Raw genomic sequence first — 22,320 nt, 5'->3', positions numbered from 1 at the left:
AATGAGTTGACGACCTATTAATAAACCAATCAAAAAAGTTTATGAATTATTTTGACTGACGATTTCGTCGTAAATAAAATGAGTTACATCCCTTTACCTTACGTTAAACTTTCAAGATCGTGGAAGACTTAATTTCATTGGTCGAAAAAGACACACCTACGAGGTCACACACATATGACCTCAAAGCGGGTTTCGTTAGATCTCCCACGCGACATATCAGAAACAGGAGCGATGAGAGATCGGTTTTTAATTAGATTGAGTTTGATAAAACATGTAAAGTATACGTTGCCTCAGTCAGCAACTGCTGTACCGCTGAATTACTTTTTGAGTAAAAGAAAGATGTAAAATAATTAAATAAGAGTTTTGACCCTGAAAATTGGCCATATTCCTTCCAAATAATTTTATTGTTCAATTACCAGAAAAGGGAGGCGAGAGATACGCTATATTCAAACTCATTAGTCCAAAATAAATCCGATAATGTTATATATGGTAAAAATACAGAAAAGGACCACAAGAGAATCAGCAGTATACAAAACACAACAACGCGTAAAAACTTATGACTGGGCAACACGAACTCAACCAAGACCACGAGTGATCTCATGTTCTCCGGAAGGGTAAGCAGATCCCGATTCAAGAGAGCGAAATATACCATGCAGAGGGACAGTCAAACTCATGGATCGAAATGTGGCACCTGTCGTGTTGCTCTTGTAAGAAAAAATCCGGTGATGAGTCATTCAAATGCCAGTGGTTTAGCTTAAATATTCATAATATTTAGTTATTCGTTTATTGTCTACGAAAAACTATTTGACAATGTCTGCGGAGATACTTCTTCCGAGACGCGTAAAATTTGAAGCTATCATTTTCTGTCAATTTTCCTCGTGAATCTGAAACTGTTGCCGTGGCAGAATAACTTTTGGGCACCGTTATTTTCTGTGTGCTTCCTGGCTTGTTACCAACGCCAAAACAAAGCCAAAAAAAAAATAATATGGCAATAGGTTGGCAATAAAAAAAACTTTTTTGATAACAAATAAGGAAATGTGGTATGATTGCAAACAATAACATAGTCGAAATGAAGTGGATTTAAATCAATATAAATTGACATCCTGCGGCGTGTAATGCATATGTCTGTGTTTCACTACTGAACTGCACATTGCTGACCTACCTGAAAATAGCCGATATATTGCAAACATGTGGTATGTAGGAAGTGAACCAAGGCTCCGTGTTGAAGACCGTACAGTTAAAAACATAGAAAATTAAAAAAAAAAACATATTCTAGGAATGAATAAAAACGATGACAATTCACACAGACAAAACAAATACACATAAATAGATCATAAACATTGGAAATTATGTAACACAAACCGCTACTAAATCTTACTAAAATAAAACTTCTATAAAATCTAAATAAATGCTTGAATACATTAAACTCAAACTTTCGTCGTTTTCTCGTGCATTTGTAAAGAGTAACCATTCTACGCAGAAGATCAATAGTCAATAAACCATAGTTATATCTAGTGTTCAATAAGATAACACTTTGTTAAAATGTCAAAAACAGATCCCCTTATAAATCTACAGTTATCTTTTTAAGCTTTTATTTTGTGAAAATTCGATTTCCAATACCTTACATGACATGTATATTTATTAAGTTGACCCTGTATTGACAGATTTAAATATATTTGCACTATACGACTTAAACTTTGCATTTACAAAGCAAATGCATTTTCAGTTTAAAGACTCATACATACAGTTAGTAAAAGTTATACTCAACAAATAGTAACATCCACCTTGAAAAGTTAAAACTACCCAAGTGAGTTCTAGGTGAAAAAATACATGTAAATTACAATAAAGACGAGCACTGTGACTAAAGCGGTACTGGATATGTCGCCAGCCAACCACTTTTTGTTATCGGTCGAACCTTTCTTGACGTCACTCCTGTTCCAGGGAAATGACGTTTCAGACAAGGGAGATAAGCTTCGTTGCCATGCTGTTTTGATGCATTCCCTAGCTCCATCCCATTTACACGGACCAACAAGTCTGTACTGGGCAGGAATACAGGGACTGCAAAAACAGTGGAATGCCAAGACGGGGTCTTTGAAAATCATTCGGAACAAGTTTGGTTTCGCTCCAATTTCCTTTGCAAGCTCATCCATGTATTCAATATAAAATGACTAAAAAATATAAACAGATAATGAATAAATAATACATTCAATAATCTAACAAAAACACAATTCAGTAAACTTTTTTACTACCATTTTATCAAGTTACAATGCAACCAATTTACACACCATTTTGTATACTGTAACAATTTAAGTGCTTAATTTGAATTTGAATTAAATTTAACTAGGGGAAGGCAGCAGGTGCCCCTCCATGGTATTTGCGTATTTTGAGTTACATACATGTATGTCATATGTAAAAGTATGTTAAAAATACTAGAACATATCAGACAGTGAAGTGCTTAAAGAATCATTCTTAAAAAAAATCATTGATACAACCACTAAAACTTCAGAAGTTGCCAGTTAAAAATCTGTTTGCGACATATAAGTTAAATGTCAACATTAAACTTTTTAACTTTCACATTACCCTTGAATATTCAACCATGGCATGTTTATTCCTTAAAGTAATCGCATTACAACCTATAGCTGTATTTTATTAATAACACATAATATGACAATTTAAAACAGATTAACCATGTGTTATTTTGTTTGTACTTTTAAATTTTAATTCCCGTTTGATTAAATCCCATAATCCCATTTTTCATGTTCATTACTGCACATGTAACTGTCTTATATTTTTACACTACCATCCAACTAAAAAAAAACACAAAGCCATATATTTGATGAAATAGTTGAGTGCTTTTGAAAATGTTGGCTCCAGAAAAGGTAATAATGTCTTTTGCAATGTTGATGATCGAAAAGAAATGTTTAGGATCCATTGGTTAATCTCTAGTTAATGTACTAAGCAAATATCTTACTTCTACCCTTACACTGTACGTGTCATTCATTTTTTTTAATGCAGATTTATCTTACATTTTCTCTTATACAAAATCTTCTGAAATTAGGTAAAAACTTATTATTTCAAAAGAAATAAAATATTGTCCCGCGTCATCGAAAGAAACTGTTTTGAAATGTTCTTTGTCAACCTTACTGCATGTTGAAAATATCTTATGCGGAAATGGCTAAAGCATCAATTTACCATGTCTGGCTTTATGCTTCTATGTGATTTGACACACAATCCATTCATTTCTTGTTACGTTATGTGTAGAATAAAGCTCTATGTGATTTGTCACACAATCCATTCATTTCTTGTTACGTTATGTGTAGAATAAAGCTCTATGTGATTTGACACACAATCCATTCATTTCTTGTTACGTTATGTGTAGAATAAAGCTAAAATTCCAAAGTAAGTGAGAAATTATGACCACTCTAGAATGTAGAGAGAATTGGTTTTTTAATCGGCTCTACAGTTTCCTCTGGATTTTGTTATATTTCGATTCCTGCATGTTACTTATAACTGTTTTAGGGCTCACAAATTTAAAAACAAATGACTAAAACAGACCCAGTGCCTTAGATGTCATTATTACAACTCATTGTCATTGACATTCAAGGTAAACTATAAATGACAAGAACACACTTAAACTATTGATCATTTGTACCATGACACTTGCGCTTCAATGGTTCCTGAAGAAAGCGTTCATATGACTTCATTCTAAAGTATCTTCTATCGCGATCGATAACACTGCTCTCCAAGACAAAGACCTATCTTTGTGACAGCTAAGACTGGCAGATAATTTGATTGAAACAGCATATCGACAAATGTACTTTTGTCTGTGCAGATGTATGATAATTCGTTTTACTGGTAATTGTTTATCTATCTTGTTTCAGCAATAAGTTTTATCGTCATAAAACCATGACTTTTTTCATCATTAAACCATGACATTTTTAATTTGGAATCCTGTGAAATAATGCCTTATAATTCCGTCCAATAAGGTATTAAATGATACTTAGTTTTAGAACTGAAGCCGATGCCAAGTCCATTGTGTGTACAGAAAATCGTTTTTTAGAACCAATCAACGAATTGAACCTTATGTGAAATAATGGTTAATTGGTAGAAGTCTAGCATTTCTTCTTCAACGCTACAATCGTGCAACTTTGCTCTTTATGAAGTATTTTCTCACGACCGACATTAAAACTTAAGATTCTTTATTACATAGTGACAGAGTGTTGTAATTTTAGAGCTAAGTCTGCTAACGAATCTGACCCCAAGCAGAAATCTTAGTATTATATTCGAAGCCATTGAATATTCAATAGAAAATAATCCAGATGAAAATCAATCCCCGAAGCACAAAAGATGTATTCTTTGTGTAAATGAACGCGAGCTTTAGAGATATTCCAGGTTCTCTATGTGACTGAATAGGAGCCTCAGATATATTTGTTAAAAGTATGCACACACATATTTTGCAATTGTCTTTTGATTTGGTCTTTGATTTTCTTAAGCTATGTAACATGTCAATGTATGCATAATCAGAACGAAGTCAAGTGTATAAACCCCCGAAAAAATATTTTGACAAAAGAGGGAAGGATAATGATAATTATATCAAAAGTTAAGCTGTCCCCGAAAAATTACCTATTGAGACCTATGGAGTGTTAGTGTTCGGTTGCTTTAACTCGAAGATACTACGATTTCTTCCAAATTAGACACTGTATTGTGTTTGTGTAAATTACCACCCTGAACAATCAAACTGTTGTATCTTTATTACATATATCACTGCAGTCATCTTCACTAGCCAATACTTACGCTTCAAGGAGGGGATTGTAACCCTTGGGTAGAAGATATGACTGCAGAAGGTCAAGATGGAAAGTTAATTCTTATACGAGATCTTCAATCAATCGGGTTATTAAAATTACGGGTACCTGTATTGTATGTCGTTGTGTTTTTATATAGCGAGAACTTATTCTTTTCTGTTCTATGTCTTCCTCCATTATTTCTCTGAACGGCAGTGTATTCTTTCCTGTTAAATTTATATGATTGTAATAAGATATTCCATCACGTAAATTCTTTACGTAAAAGGAAATAACTATTGTTAAATCGCAATACACATTCTTCATTCAATTTTCTGTAAATTGAACTGAGATTAGTTTCTCAATGCAGTCAAAGATAGTCATTAGATCCTTAATCAAACGCGTCATTTCCTTCTTTCTTTTTTTTAGATAAAACATGTACTTCTATTTCAATCGCTTAAGCTGGGTTCACACATTCACGATTTTTACTGCCGTCCTTAACAGGACCATTCCCGATTGAAATTTGTCAAAAGTCTGATCAAGATCCTGTGAATCGCGGATGGAAATTCAAACTTTAATTAGAATTTGTAAAACAAAATTAATAATTAAATCACGACAACAATCAGTTCAGGAAGCGTCGATATTCAACCGTTTCCAAGCGAATTTATCCCGATAATCCCGTTCTCAATCCGCTTCTAATCCAATTTGTATCTTTCGCCAGGTAAAATTCGACCGAGTCTGTTTCAACTGCGTCCCGATTCTACCGAATGTAATCCGACAGAGATCAGACAGTGACCAGACAGTGAACCGACGCTGACGGAAGTTATCCGTTCGAAAACTGTCGGCATAACCTGAATGAGCAGATACTGTCGGAACGTAATCCTATCACGGTCCGCTCTATCTCATTGCAAACGGCTTTGTCTGGTGTCAGTCGTATTGTATTTTGTAATTGTCGGGACTCTCACGTGGGTATTATTGATAAACGGTTCGCAATCGACAAGATCTGGATGCAATCTGGACTCAATCGGCAGAAAAACAGCAATGAAAAATTTCTCCAGATCATTCCCGTTCCACAGGACACCGTCAAGAATACACAGAACATTGTTAGGATTTTGATCCGATACAGCAGAATCTGTCACGACAAAGGCCAATCTAATTAGATTGGACAAAGGCACGATTGTAATCCGACTAGACTAAATCGGCTAAGTGTCCCCGAATGTTACGGGACGCACCTATCTATCGGGGTGCTTCGCCGAACTATTCGGACCCTTCCCGACCCGTAGGAATCTGTTACGAACTTAAACGACAGCGTTCAGACAATGATAGGACATTCAATATAATTGATGATAGTAATCCGACTTTTTCACTTTTCGTGTCGTATCATTATCTGATCTAAAACGGGAGCAATAATCGGCAATGTGTGAACCTCGCATTACAGAAGCCTTGTGGCTGAGGGAAAAGAAAGGAAATCTCAAAATGTTGCCTAAAAATATAGAATACGTGAAATATTTACAAAGAAACAAATATTTTTTGTTTTTTATCGTGGAACATCCTTGATATTTCACCAGTTTCGAACTGAATCGTAGATTATGTTAGTTGAACATCATTTAGGTTAGATACTCTTCTCCTCTCCATATTTATGGGAGACATTACTGTTTATAAAACCTGTTCCTCAAATTTTACTGAATGTGTTCAACAGACGGTTGAAAATAAAAGAAAAGGCAATATATTATATTTTTAATAAATATTACTAAAGTGCCATTTTGATTCATAATTGCACTGTAAAACACACACACACACAAAGTATCCCATATTTTTTCAAAACATTATTTTCCGAGCTTTTTGATAATAATTTTATTTATTTAAAGCTTATTAGATTTTGAAACATAAACAGTTTATTGTTGTCAATCAAAGGTAATAAATTCAATAGACCAAAGGGAGATAATTCAAATTGTTTCGTCTAATAAAACAACGCCGGAATAATACCATTGATAACATTTATGATATGCAGGAAAAGAAGAAAAAAACTTAATCTTGTGCTTGTAATAATAAACATGAGCCTGTAAAAAATTAAATCAACAAACCAAAGGAATAGTTACCGAAATTCTATTACTACCTACACATACCTTTTAAGAGTCTTGTAAACCAACGACATTGCATCTCTGAGACTGGCATGACAGCACCAATAACCTGGACAAGTCCAATGAATGCCATTGTAGGGTACGGAAGATGTGGCGGGAACATATACTTGTATAGATAGACTTTGTTCTTGTCGACTGATACCACTTGATCATCAAGAAACGGATATTTAAAATCATATCCTACAGATAAAATGTAAAGTTGTATAGAATGTACGCATATACATATGTTTCTAGTGTTGATGAACAAGTTGCATTGATGTATCATGCCTTTACAATGCTATTTCTTTTGTTATACATATATTTATATGCATATCAGTATACCTAAGTATTTGGTGAGTTATTGTTCCAGTTTAAGTGTTGTTTGATACAGTTAAAACTTTTAAAAACTAAAATAAAAAAGATACTGAACTCCAAGGTAGAAAATTGGTAAATTCAAGTAAACGAATTAAGAGTTATCTTGAATAGAATTGTAATATAACAATAAAAATTGCTGCTGATATCATTCACATCTGTTCACCTTTTTCTTTATTCAGAGTGGTAGAAATCTTTTCATATTGTATCGACACTTTTCTATTGTCGAAACCGTATATTGGCCTCTATAAGTTGGTGCATACATGTGTGTGGGTTTTGTTTTAGTCGCTGGGTTGACATACGCACACAAATGTCCTGGTCATAATGACATCATTAAAAGACATAAAGTCTGAGATACCGATATATATCTTCAATGATGAGTGTTCACATCATGTACAGCTTTAGCATGTCTTCATATGCAAACAGAATGATCATAAATTGTCATCTTACACATTGCATAACGTTATAATAAGTATTGTAAACACACAATTTACATTTGTTTTTATCTCTTCTGTATGCCTTTTGTCAGATTTACGGTGTTCAATTAAAGTATTTTCTAACATTATTTTCGCAACTCACGAAAATAAACTGGTCTAAGGGGAATAATTCAATATGAGTTTAATACATGTCGGTTTATTTTCAATAATTGTTTGATGGAGGTGCATTTTTGACATTTTTACCTATAATGTCTTTTTGATTTGTTCCCGTATCGTTTTCAATATAATGGAATTTGATGCGACTGTCGTGTCATGCCAGTGAGAGGTTAAGGTAGCTATAAAACTAGGTTCAATCCTCCATTTTCTACATAAGAAAATGCCTGTATCAAGTCAGGAATATGACAGTTGTTATTCCTTCATTAGATGTGTTTGAGTGTTTGATTTTGCCATTTAAAGTAGCTGTCACCACAATATTCGGGAATCAACGGTAAAATACGTTTATTACCTGTTGCAAATATAACATCATCAACTTCAATACATTCATTGTTGTCTAGAATAACACCAGTTTCTGTGAAATGCTGGACGTTTGGTTTAAGGATCACCTGTCCTGATAACATTTTTACCGGAAGATCATCACTGATTGTAGGATGGGTTTCAAGACCTCTAAAACAAATATCTATGGTCAGCTCATATGTTATAACATTAGTTTCCTAATATGATATAGCAATGTCCACTTTTCTCTCCGATAGAAAACGTCTGTCGAAAAATTAGTCGGATAGAAAATTTATCAGTCAAAGAGAACTAAGGGTTAATATTTATAAACAATCTAAGGAGTTAGCTAGAATTTGACACCATCGACATGGTATAGAGATCAGGTGCAAAAATTTGTTGATCAGTGTAAATATGTTCAAAAACGGGAAGAAAGGGAAAAGGAAAAATACAGCTTAGATAAACATGTGTACGAACAACTTTGTAAAAGTGACAATTCCTTAAAAGAGTCTTTTAATCAATGCATTGTATATTAAATTTCTGACAATGAAATAATTTAGTCCCCGATTGTGTACAAAAATACTATTATCTCTGCTAAAATTAAAATGTTTACTTACCTGTGCTGTGGTTTCAATCCAAATAATCCATGGTTAAAATGTAAATTGGCAAAGAATTGAAATGCCCATCTCAGAAAAGCTTTAGGCAAAGAAAATAAAAATCTGGTGTTGGCAAATGCATCTGCTGGAATGCCACATAGAAATTTTCTGCTTATAACCCATGCACCTCTTCTTGAACTTAAATATACCTAGGAGAAAGAAGAGGTTTTGCACTTAATGTGTGATCAATTCGCTTCAGAATAACTATTCTTGTATGACTTTAACAAATGTTTGCCCTATATTTTATGTGTATTGTTGATGTTTTGGAAGATAATATGCGGCCATGGTGTTGAAGTTTTTTTTATGGCCATACATTGAAGACCGAATCGACCGTTTACAATTTATTCGTTAACCATTTATTCGGTCTTCAATTTATGACCATAAAAAACCTTCAACAACATGGCCGCGATAAACTTTCCGATTGTTTTTTCTTTAAATATCAAAAAAGAGCGAATTTTTACAATTTTTGTTTTTGTAAGCGTTAGTAACTTGATACAAACACATCGTCGTCTAAACATGTATCAAACTTTTGTTAATGAGTGTGACTATAATGTGGAGCTTGTTTGCATCCTCAAAACACATTTAATGGAAAGGGTATAACTCATTGCTCATTTTTTGTAAACAAAAATCATTATAAATGACCGTAACAAACACAATTAATATAGAGCATAATTTATGATAAGTAATTACCTGCATTTAAGCAATAAGTATCTACAATACTAAGTAACGAGGTCCACTTTGATAGCCAGCGACGAATAAAAAAAAATCAACTTCATATTACGAATCAAAGGATACAACTTCACATGTTACTTATTTAAGCCAATGTTGTTGATTAGAAATAACACTATTCAATGCCCGTTTGGATAGGTTTTGATAGCATAGAAAACTGTGCACCTTTTAAGCAGCATGCCAATATCAGATGACAATACGAATTTTAAATATTCACTCAAATAAGGTGTACTTTGATTCAGTTAGCCCCGATGTCGCGGGTGTGTTCTAGTAAAGATCTAAGTTTTAGACATGCAATTATAAAAAAACAACTCTATTGAGCGTATTATCGAAGTACCTCAGTACAAATACAAAATGACCCAAATAGGACAGTCAAAACCATCTAAGACCGATTGCTTTGCTTGAGAGTGTTATAACATTAGGTTTTATGAACTGGATATTCAAACAAAACGTATAATTTGAATCACGTCAAAACAGAAGTAATGCCTACTCGGCGGATGAAATCCTGCTAATCTGAAATCTTCCTCTTCTTCAGCGAATGCAGATTTCTTTCAAGAAGAAGATTCATATATAGCAACGTTATATACAATCATCTACAGTGTAAGTGGTGACCTTGTGCAAAGCAGGAATTAAAATTTGTAGAAAATACCTTTTCCTGATCGGCTCTTATAATTTCTTAGTTATTGTTAAAACTAATTATTAATAATAGATGTTGTCATATAAATATTCATTCATACAGAGTTCATCAGTGTTTGTTGTTACCGAGCTTGCACATATACTTATGGCTCATCTTCGCTAATACTTGCAAATTTTAATTTGGTCCGATTTTAAATCACTCGTAAAGATTTGTCCTGGAACAGGACCCCTCTCGTTTATTTTTTGTGTTCTGTAAATTGTTTTGATATCAAATTAAACTGTAACACAAATATGGATCAATATGGAGTCAGTTCATTTCATTTCATTATTTTGTATAGTTAAAGCATACAACGAAACCTCATTGTTTCGTTGATAAATGTTAAACAATTGTTCTTTATATGATTACTTTTGTGATAGCCAAATAGTAAAACAATTTGTCTCCGAAGAAACATTTTTGCACGATAAAGAATCAATTAGTCGACATTAGTTAGCTGCTATCTAATGTTAAATGAAACACATTATACGACTAAAAATGATATAATGATAAGGATATTTCTATTGGAAAAATATAATTGAAAGAAAAGATATGAATTCTTAATATACTGCGGTTAAAGACTCGCAATCGTGTGTTATCTTGTAATGGGGTATTACTATGAACTGTTCACATAATCACTCGATATAACAAAACATAAAGTCATGTGAGCTCAGTTACATTGTCTCATTGGCAATCATATCACATATGGTCTAGACTGAAATAAACTAAACAATATTATAACTGAAATGTGGCGAAAACCAAAACGTGTTATTGCTTCTTGAAAATACATGAAAATTATGAGAAATTTTACAAATTCTTTTATTCTCATATTAAAAATTCAAAACTGAAGACAATTTAAAAAGATCGTAAGTTATGAACAATTCAGTATACTTACGATCAATTTTAGTCGTTAGAACTTTTGTGAAATTTACTAAATATTTAAAAAAAAATAAAAAAAAAATAATGTCTGTATACGAATAAATAATCTAGAATAGGAAAACTACAATGTACCTGCTTTGCATGTTTACACAGATCTACAGCTATATCAACTCCCGAATTTCCCAAACCTATAAATAAAAAAATATAGAGAAAATAAATGGGATTTCAATTGAAACAATATATTTTTAGAGACATTAGAACGAGAACGTGAAAGTAAAAAAATCAACGGCCATCATCTGGTTCTTTAAAATTTGTAATGACAATACCCAACTCATTATTTAAATCATTACACAACAGAAAACAGTTTAGAAAATCACATACATATTCTATCAGTGCTATTGGAGAAATATATGACGAAAATTTTATTTCAACGTATTGAAAAAACGTATTGGGAAACCGATAATAGGTATCTTAAAGATCCGAACAGTGTTTACACATTACAAATCATTAAAGCCAATCTACTTGCCGCATATGAAGTGGTTATGAGAAAATTGTGACCTAATAAATACAGTAAATTAGAGAAGTTTCAGACGTGATTTTGTAACAATCAGTTTGGTAAATATGAGGTTGGGTTAGAATAAGTTTGAAATATTTTTTTAATATTTAAAAACAACAAATAATGAAAAGAAAATACAAGTAAAAATCTAACAATAACACTTCACTTGAAAATAGAAACTATGAGGACCAACTCACCAACTACAAGAACTTTTTTGTCTGCATATTCTGTGCTGTCTCTGTAACTATGTGAATGCATTATTCTTCCTCTGAATTGTCTTTTCCCATAAAATATTGGCATGTGAGGGAATGTATGATGTCCAGTACATACCATAACGCCGTCAAATATTTCTGTTTTGACGTCATCAGTTGTCGCATTTCGATAGATAAGTGTCCATCGCCCTGTCTCTTCATAGTCCTCTGCCTGTTCCACTTTCTCAACGCTTGTGTTAAATCTAATAAACTCCGACAGTCCAAAGTTTTCTGCATACAACTTGAAGTAATCCAAGACTTGACGATGAGGACCAAACGTAGCGAAATGTCTTGGTGGCGGAAAATCACTGAACGCCATCATTTCTTTACTAACATTGATAACAGTACTTTTGAACACATTCCCTTTTCCAAGCTTGGGCTCATCGTTGTAGTTCCAAAGTCCTCCAACATCATCTTCACGCTCAAAGCAGACAGGTTGTAAGTGTTCCTCCAGACAAGCTTTTATTGCCGTAAGACCACTACAACCGGCACCAATAATTGCTACACGTCTCTTCATGTTTGACGTTTTCACATATGTAACACTTTTCTTTCTCATTGTATTGCACCTAATGTTAAAACAACCTTGAACATGGCGGGAGTATGATGGTGCTATCAATGCTATACCAGCATAACAGACAAATCTATCAATGTTCAGGGATATCCGAGAAATTTTATTTATCTTTTGAAATCAAGATCTTCTTATACACAGATTTACAATCAAATAAATACTAGAATAGGGAAGCCCATATATCTGTATTAAAGTTATGTAAAATGTTTGACCAATTTATGATATAAAAAATTTGTTGCAATATATTTAGCTAAGGATATTTTTATTATATTTCTTTGTTTTATTCACACATCGTTGTCAATATTATGGAACTGTATGTGACTGTCGTATGATCAGTCTTATGTAGACGAAACGAGCGTCTGGCGTACTAAATTATAATCCTGGTACCTTTGATAACTTTTTACACCACTGGGTCGATACCACTGCTGGTGGACGTTTCGTCCCCGAGGGTATCACCAGCCCAGTAGTCAACACTTTGGTGTTGACATGAATATCAATAATGTGGTCATTTTTACAAATTTCCTGTTTACAAAACTTTGAATTTTTCGAAAAACTAAGGATTTTCTTATCCCAGGCATAGATTACCGTAGCCGTATTTGGCACAACTGTTTGGAATTTTGGATCCTCAATGCTCTTCAACTTTGTACTTGTTTGGCTTTATAAATATTTTGATATGAGCGTCACTGATGAGTCTTATGTAGACGAAACGCGCGTCTGGCGTACTAAATTATAATCTTGGTACCTTTGATAACTTTTTCGTATAAGTGAGAGAGTTAGATAGCAATAAAACCAGCTCTAATTCCCTATTTTCTACATTGGAAATGACAATTGCTATCCGAAAGTTTGCTGTTTTTGATCTTTTGATTTTGCCATTTGATATGGGACTTTCAATTTTGAATTTTTCTAGGAGTTCCGTATTTTTGTTACTTTACTTTTTGCCTGCTTATCATATCATCATTGACCTGTTTTGTCATTTGTTCACTAACGCGTAGGGACAGGTTGCCTGTGTTTTACGTCTGCCATATCAAGAATTGCAGACTACCTAGGAATAGGAAACCAGCATTAAGTCAAACATTATTTTTGTGTAGCTTAAACAATCTTTTTATCGGTTTCATGTTTATTTTTGTTCTAATATCAGAATTGTAAACAAGTTACCATATATAATAATGTGTAATATCTGATGTGTGGGTAGATTGAGTAAAGATGTGAGTTAATCAAAATTATTGCAACACAAGAGTATACAGGTATATTCAGCTTCAACCTACTCCAAGATAATAAGACATAACTGTGTATTTTTGTGTATATCAAATAAAGCAAAATTAATACATATCTTTTTACACAAGGGTATATAGGTATTTCAGAACCGTGATATCCAGTTTGGACCACCTTCAAGTGTTATAAACATGGTTGTAGCCGACTATGCGATATGGGCTTTGCTCATTGTTGAAGGCCGTACGGTGACCTATAGTTGTTAATGTCTGTGTCATTTTGGTCTTTTGTGGATAGTTGTCTCATTGGCAATCATACCATATCTTCTTTTTTATATTGTGTACTTATCGTATATATCATATGCAGCAAAATTAATACATGTCTTTTTCCTGCTGGCAGAAATTAAGATATGACTGTTTCTTCAACTAGAACATCCCTTAATTCCTTTCACAAATTTGACTTTGAGTGTTCCTGGAGTAGGTTTGTTCAGACATGCGCTTCTGACACATACCATATATAATTCTTTTTGTTTTTGTTTTCTTTTTTATTGCAATGGATTTTTACCTCTGCTGATGTTAAACTCCAAGATTTTAAGACATGGCTGTGCATTTATTGTATATATCATATGCAGCAAAATTAATACATGGCTTCTTTCTGGTGATCGAAATTCAGATGTGACTGTTTCTACAACTAGCACATCCTTGCCTTTCATAAATACCTGTGACTGTTCCTAGTACAGGGAAATTCATACAAGCGCATCTGACACATACCATTTAATATTAGTGTTGTTTCTTTTAATCTTTATTGCACTGAGTGGATTCCTGGTGGACTATTAGTTCCCACGGGTATCATGAGCTCAGCAGTAGTCAGTGATTCTGTTATCTGACCTAGTTTGCCTTATAGGCATTTAACTACATGTTTTGTCTTTTAGTTAGCTTTTTGTTTTGTCATATAGCTCTTTGCATGTTTCTGTCTTTTTACATCCTTGGCTTTCCAATACTAGGCTCTGACACTTCGTGGTGGAAATACATCCAGGAAAGAGCTTCGGTCCTTGCATTTTCATTTCTTATGGTCTTTGTGATGAACCTGGTAATATTTAGCTACTATATTAAAAGGTTGTACATCGATCTATAGTCATCATCTAATTGTTAACTGAAGCTCGTGTTGCTCTGTTTTGAGTTTATGCAATAATTTCCAGGTCCTTCTGAGTTCGCATTTGAATGTACAACTGTTAAACATCGCAATCGATGCTATGTATCTACCTTTTACCTGGATGGCATGAAAATAAAATTTTATAGACTTGGTGCGTTCTTTTCGTTTTTCTGGATTTACTTCATCAGAAAATTTGAATACAACCAATTAAAAATGTCATGCACCTGAAAACGCTTAATCGATTTACATTTATATACAAGGTTTAAAGCCGAATATTTGAAAGCCGTTGATGTTTAAGAGCCTAAATAAAACAGTTCAATATCTACATCATCAAAAAGATTTAAAATTAACCAAATCTATCTAAGATAAGGTCTGTTTTGTTTTTTCTTTGTTGACATATTTGTTTGTTTTATAGTGATTACCATTATCAAACAATTTTGACTGCTGTACCCCTATATTTGACATTTATACCTAGTATGTCCGTTTGATTTGTTTACACATTATTGTCAATTTAATGGAATTCTATGCAACTGTTATATAAGTGAGAGGTTCAGCTTGCTATAAATCCAGGTTTGGTCCACCATTTTTATACAAGGAAATGCCTGTACCAATTCAGGAGTATTACTGTTGTTTGCATTTGTTTAATGTGTTTTAGCCTATGATTTTGCCATTTAATAAGGGATTTTTGGAGAAATATTCAGAATATGTGAAAAGTGGGAAGTGACGATGTGCCAAACATTGTGAGTGTATGGATTATAAATCGATCTTTTCCGTCGAAGTTAACAGAGGAAGGGCTATAGTGAGCAGAAAATATAGCTAAACTGAAAGTAAGTCACTAAGAGGGGGCTGGAGTAAAGCGTCTCCTGCTGCACCACTCACTATTCGAATCCAAATTCAGTTAACCATGTCATTAAAGAAAAGAACCACTTAAATTTCAGACAAGACGACTATTTTAGACTCTTTAAGTTGTTAGATGGCGAAACATGTATCTTTTGGGAATATATTAAGATGTTGAATTCGCTCGGATTGCGAAGTATCTTGCGGATTGGTGACATGATATATAAACATGTTAAGGAACACGTTAATTAACACAAATTTTGTCAATAGTTGGTCTATACGAGGACTGTTGTTAAACCTACTTTTTTTCTCATAACATTAAGAATACTTTCACGGGGATTATATCGAAATAGAAGCAAAGATTTGCGATTATTTAGAATAAGGAGGACGTCCCAATCAAAGGAGTGAGCGAATCTTAAACCATTAATGCTAATTCACTCAGAAAAAGCTGGTCATTATAATTGCGCCAATGTTTAAAGTAGAAATGAGAAAGTATGTAAGTGGACATACTTCAGCTTACACAAGAATAAGTGATGCTACTTAATTTAGTTAATACCATCAGATTATAACTTTCATACTGATATAATTTTGACAGATTAAATAAATCTTAAAATAGAATTAAAATCAAGATAAGTGTTATAAATACGTAAATCGTGTTACAAAAGGCTTATAATAATATTACACAGTATTAATAATGCATGTTTATAACTGTATTGTACTATGTTATTATAGAGCTTTCTTACAAAATGACGAAAGGTACGAACGAACGTAAAGGGAGCACGTATTTCATTTCCACAATAACTATTTAGAGTCTTTACTTTATTCGGTAAAACAGCGTTCTTTCCTGGATCAAATTTATCTTTCAAAAATAAGCATATCGCAAATAATACACACTTTTAATATAAGAAAACAAAGAAAAATAGTGTCAAATACACTTACGTCCGATACGTTACTTGTACGTAAACCACGAGTACACAAATTTCCGCGGGAATATTTTAAGCACGAGTTTCATGATTAAAATTTTAATGGCATTATTGAGGTACGTTAGTTTAAATTTAACGACAAGATTCACATTTTTTTTTAATTTTTTATATTACACTTTCAGCAAATTGTTAACGTGAAATATAGAGATTTGCAAAACAATAATGCTGCATTGTTTTGAAAAAGTAATGTGAAATGAATTGTGATCATTTTTTTTTTCTATCTGAAACTATAACTTTAAGTTATGATTGCAAATTCAGTTAAATATGAACGTTACAAAGTCCACACTGTGAAACAAGTATAAAATGGGGGAAAACAAGTTACGGGAGCAACCAACTTCAAAAGAGGAGGGGTAATGTTTTTTTTCTTTTCTTGGTTTTTCGACGCTATAAAGCAATTGATTTTTTTTTCAAAATTTTAACACAGGTAGGGTAAAGGGAAAATCTTGATTCAGAATTTTTTGTTTGTAATCTGCATGACCACAATATGTGTTTGTGATTAAATTATTTAAATTATTTGTTTTACAAATTTTAATTGAAGTCTGAATTTACATCCACGATTCACAGGATCTTGATCATACTTTTGACAAATTTTAATCGGGAACGGTCCTGTCAAGGACGGCAGTAAAAATCGTGAATGTGTGACCCCAGCTTAAGGGTTTTTTTGGGGTTTTTTTTTACGGGCATTTTTTCTTCTGAATTCCCTAAATTTAGGATATTTTCATGATAGAGTTATCTCCTTCCACCTGGCGGTATTATATGTTAACCTATCGTACGTCCCGAAATCCTATATGTCCTATATATCGGAAAAAAATGTCGATGCATGAAGGGTAATGGTCTGTCTGAGGTTCCATGACTATTATTTAGATATGTCAAAATAAAGGATCCCTAAAACGAGTCTTACGTATGATTCGTCATGCGTACGTACCTTTCGTCAATTTGTAAGAAAGCTCTTATAAGACCAAATATACCTATGTACGATTTTGAAAATTACTTTATAACCCCCCCCCACACTCGTCACATTTCGTCTCAATTTGAACCATTTTTGTTGGTAATAAAAAGATAATGTGTATCATTTCATAGAGTGCATCAGATCATCATTTGTACATTTGAATATAATTGTTTGTTGTAATTCAGGTGGCACTTTAATATTATAATATTCATTAAATCATTCATTCGTTCATTCTTTTTGTGCCTGACGCAAAGGAGCGTGTCTTCTTTTGGTATACAATATTCCATCGACATCCGATGATTACAACTATACTGTTCGCATACGTGGACTATCTACAAAATGTTTACCCCAATTTAAACAAATGTAATTGAAGTGCAATGAAAAATTCACATTTTTTTTTATTAAAACTATGTACAATTTAAAGTAATGCCTTTAATTAATAGGACAGAGAACAGCTGAAGTGAGCTGTTCCTTGAAGCTATCAATGGATGATTCCTAAACTAGGGAGCTGGTTCCACTGTGGTATTGTGTACGGGAAGTATGAATGTCTGTAGGAGTCTTTTGATATATGGATATGTCTATATGAGAGTGGATGTTATATTTTTTCTTGTTCTTGAGTCTGCTTTTATGAGTATGACTGATGGAATAGCAATAAGATGGTATGATATTTTGTTCATCATTAACAATCTTGGACGTAGTCTGCGTTCTGTAGGTGATGGTAAATTTCATGTAGTAAGCATGGTCGAGTTGTTGTCTCTTTGACACATTCTCCATTCCCATTCACAATTTTATTGTAACACTAATTGTATTATGGTATTTATTGCAGACACACCGAGCAGCTCGTCGTTGGACCATCTCAATTTTGGATACCGATTCGGTTGTGTGAGGGTCCCAAACAGAACAAGAACATTCAAGTTTGGGATTGACGAGTGCTTGGTATGGCTGGGATTTTATGTGTGGGTTTGTTGTTTTTAAATTTCGTTTTAGAAAACCCCGTGATTTGTTACCTTTGGATGTATAAATGTCATTTATATGTTTGTTCCACTTGAGGTCTGACTGTATTGTGACACCAATGTACTTAGCTGATGTTACTGATTCAAGTGAATTACCATTTAAAATGTAGTTGTGCTGTATAGGTTTTTTTTTTTTTTTTTTTTTGGTGATAGATAGAACAGTACATTTATCTGGATGGAAAGCCATCAGCCAGTCATTATACTGTAACTTATAGAGAAGTCTTCGCTGTGGAACCTTAATAAATGCCTTAGCAAAATCAAGAATAATTAAATCTGTTTGAATATTTTTATTGTCTGTTTCTGATAATTCTTGTATGAAGGAAGGTACTTATCAGTTGAGTTCCACATGAGCGTGAATTTTGGAAGCCGTGTTTGAGATCATTGAGGATGTTGTTATTTTCGAGATGTTTCATACGATGGTTTGTGACTATGTGTTCCATTAACTTGCAACAGATGTAAGTTAATGAAATAGGTCGATAGTTTACTGCTTTTGATGTCTTCCTTTTTAAAAGCTGGAGCGACGTTAGTATGCTTCCAATCTATTGTTCCGGTATGTTGGTCCATGTCTCTCATATTGTTTTCCGTAAATTGTTTTGTTATAGATAAGGCTGTTTGTTTTCTAAATTGAAATGCTTCATATTTTTTTTTATACCAATCGATGCATTGTATAGCCGACACTATGATATGTTTTTTTTTTCATTTTTGAAGGCCTTACGGTTGCCTATCAATTTGCTTACATCCACTCATTTGAATTTTAGTAGATTGTTCTCTCATTGACAGTCATACCACATCTCTTTATTTTATATAAAAATAAAATGTGCTTTTGTAAATCGGAAATGTTTCCGATTTTCATTGGATTGCAAACTATTCAGACATCTACAACTCACACTAAAAATCGAAAAAAATGATTCATTAATTTAAGTGAAACCCATGCTACTAAGTTTAACATTCTCCAAAAAGTTAAGGAGTGCCTCAGAGAGGGGTTGGTCGGATTGGAGAAGAGACAAGACAAAGGTTTTCGCTGCTTTATGTGCAAGAGTCTTTCATGTCAGGAACGAGGTCTGTAGTTGTCTTTTGTTTCTCACGGAAATTTTGTACGGTTAGGCTACTGTCCAATGTTATATGAAGGTTTGGCGCCTTCAAAATTGTTTAACCACATGAATTATACTGTTAGTTTTCTTGTTTCAAATTGAATTGTTAAAAACATTCGTCTTTTCGTGGCCTTTTATAGCTGACTATGTGGTATTGGCTTTGCTCATTGTTGAAGGTCGTACGTTGACCTATATCTGTTAATTTTTGTGTCATTCTGGTCTATAGTGGAGAGTTGTATCATTGGATATCAAATCACATTTTCTTTATACAAGTAAATGTGATATAAAGCATGGTTGTATACACAATAACTTAGAACTATGCGCTCGACTGATGAGCGTTTTACCCAACTACAAATATTGCTGGGTTCTGCATCGTTGACGAATAATCCAGTGCTACTTTTATCTATTTTGGTTTACCATATCTTCAATTAATACATAAATGTTGTTTTTTTATAAACTTCGAAAAAGTACTGACCATTTGGTTGCGTTGCTTACTAGGCAAGGAAAAACGTGTCTTTGAATATGTTAAAAGTTTGAAGCATTCGGAGTTAAATGTTGTTAATGATAGTTCGATATCTATGGAAGTTGAAAAAAACATATATTTGATAAAAAAAAAAAACAATTGTCTTTAATATTTCACTAAAATAGGGGGCCTACAATGTATCCATGGTGTTTAGCATTACCTTCTCCTTTAAGCGTATGGAATTTCATACTATTCAAATTAAACGAATACATATCTAACAGAAGAATAATACATTATCACTTTATATTTGACGTAGTTTGGTCACATGTTCCACCACTTATTACTTAGTTGTATCTGTAAATAAACAACTACAATTATCTATAGAATAAATTAATTATTCCAGACAGGACTTTTACAATCGGAATGACTGAAATAGAGTTCTGTCTTTTAACCATTTCTAGCTGTACAAAGTGTAGTTACATTTCTTGTAATGGTCAACAGGTGTCCGAATTTATGACCAGTCAATAAGCGTGTACACCCATAAGATAAATATTGACTTTCAATATGGGTAGTTTATTTGCCATACAGTATACTTTTGTATAGTTTTTTTCAATAGTATCTCGCTAGACTGGATAACATATTTGAACATGTTGATATCATTTCAGAAAATATATATAAATAAAAAAACTATTCTCTTCGTTTTAAAATGTTTATTTAAACAGTTTGAGTACCGTTCATCCGTGAAAACATCATATCTGCTGCATGTTCATAGCATGGTTAGGCCATGTTAATCAATGATACGCCTGCTCAAATGTGACTATATCGAAATCGTCCCACGTCATCTTGATGGCAGTAAAATTGACTAAACAACTGCTTAATTGGTTTGAATTTGCCATAACTAATTCATTGACTATATCGCTTTCTTTCTCATTCAGCCAAATCAATGTACACTTTCAGGCTAGTTTGTATATCAAATAACAAAAAGGAGAAACTAATTTGCTTATATTCATAACTATCTATTCTGACTTCGTCCACTTATTCGCCCCTTCATAACCATACTCTTGAATTTGATTGTCTATATGCTCTTTAGTCAATACAAATACACGTTCAATTTATTGCCCGCTGTTTATTGTATTATATTTATTTATTCATTTGTCTTTGTTGTCTATTCAAGAGAAGGTTTAGATTCTTATAACACTAAGTAAAGTTTTGTGCGCATGTACTTGTCATTAAATATTGATCCTTTGTGTCCTTCAATGGTATCAAATGTAAAAGCAAACCCTTTAAGTCCGTTTAGATTGCTAATGTTATAGTAATCAATGTTAATATTTCTGATCACTAAAAACAATTTGCTATTAACATCTTTTATGCTGTATTTAATTTTCAAGTTCGTGATATGAACTTGTTTTGTTAAATATTTTTACAAATGTTATTTTTAAAACTAACCTGATTTGTGGTGATGCAGTTATACATTTCTAGAAAATTGCTTAAAATCAAGTATTTATTCCAGCAGTCAACATAATGACCGACGACAACTACAGACAAAGATTGATTCATCTGTCCACCAACAACTACCGACAAAGACTGATTCGTCATGTGAAAAACTTGTTGCCCACCCCTCCCCTCAAATAAAAATACGAGTTAGAATGTAAAACATTATCTTTAAAAGAGCAGAAAGGTAGACTGTCAACATAGCATCTTCGCTATTTGCATATTGTTCATCGAAACAAGTCTGTAATTGCTATTTTTGCCAGTGCCAATGTACGCTCTTTGTTTGTGTAATCTTTGCTACATGTAGATTTTTGAACTACATATCGACTAATATTTTATTCATATGTGCAGTACTTGTACAGATCGTTATTGTATTCATTTAGAATATTGAAATACTAATTTCTATGCGTGAATAAAAGTCTCTAATTTTCTTCCATGACCATACAAGTCTTCTCTTTAGCCGATACATTTAATCACCCGTTGTGTATTATATTATTTATAATAATCTGCCTAGGTATGTTATTCAAGTATTGTTTGTGTAATCAAACAATTTCTAGTGGTCAGTTTATCGATAGAGGATGGTCAGTTAACGCATGCGTTAAAATCCCTTTGATTGATTTCATGTTT

General features: G+C 33.0%; 1 protein-coding gene across 1 annotated transcript; it reads right to left on the bottom strand.

Annotated features, from left to right (window-relative positions):
- Window positions 1-1,575: 1,575 nt before the first annotated feature.
- LOC143055067 (flavin-containing monooxygenase 5-like) lies at window positions 1,576-12,472 on the bottom strand. Its single transcript, XM_076228209.1, has 7 exons — window positions 11,884-12,472; window positions 11,263-11,318; window positions 8,814-9,001; window positions 8,213-8,370; window positions 6,905-7,099; window positions 4,911-5,008; window positions 1,576-2,168 (listed from the first exon to the last, which is right to left on the bottom strand). The coding sequence occupies exons 1-7, from the start codon at window positions 12,452-12,454 to the stop codon at window positions 1,815-1,817; spliced, it is 1,620 nt and encodes a 539-aa protein (XP_076084324.1). The 5' UTR covers window positions 12,455-12,472; the 3' UTR covers window positions 1,576-1,814.
- Window positions 12,473-22,320: the final 9,848 nt, after the last annotated feature.

This window comes from Mytilus galloprovincialis, chromosome 1 (genome assembly GCF_965363235.1).
Source record: "Mytilus galloprovincialis chromosome 1, xbMytGall1.hap1.1, whole genome shotgun sequence".
NCBI classification, from domain to species: domain Eukaryota; kingdom Metazoa; phylum Mollusca; class Bivalvia; order Mytilida; family Mytilidae; genus Mytilus; species Mytilus galloprovincialis.
The sequence above is the reverse complement of the archived record's forward strand: the minus strand, read 5'-3'. Positions and strand labels throughout refer to the sequence as shown.

Bases quoted from the DNA above. Each gene is read 5' to 3' on its own strand.
- LOC143055067 (XM_076228209.1), bottom strand. From the start codon at position 12,454: ATGAAGAGACGTGTAGCAATTATTGGTGCCGGTTGTAGTGGTCTTACG. The intron at 11,319-11,883 runs GTGAGTTGGTCC...TTTTATTTATAG, and splicing joins CAAAAAAGTTCTTGTAGTTG to GTTTGGGAAATTCGGGAGTT. The intron at 9,002-11,262 runs GTACATTGTAGT...TCTTTCTCCTAG, and splicing joins TGTGTAAACATGCAAAGCAG to GTATATTTAAGTTCAAGAAG.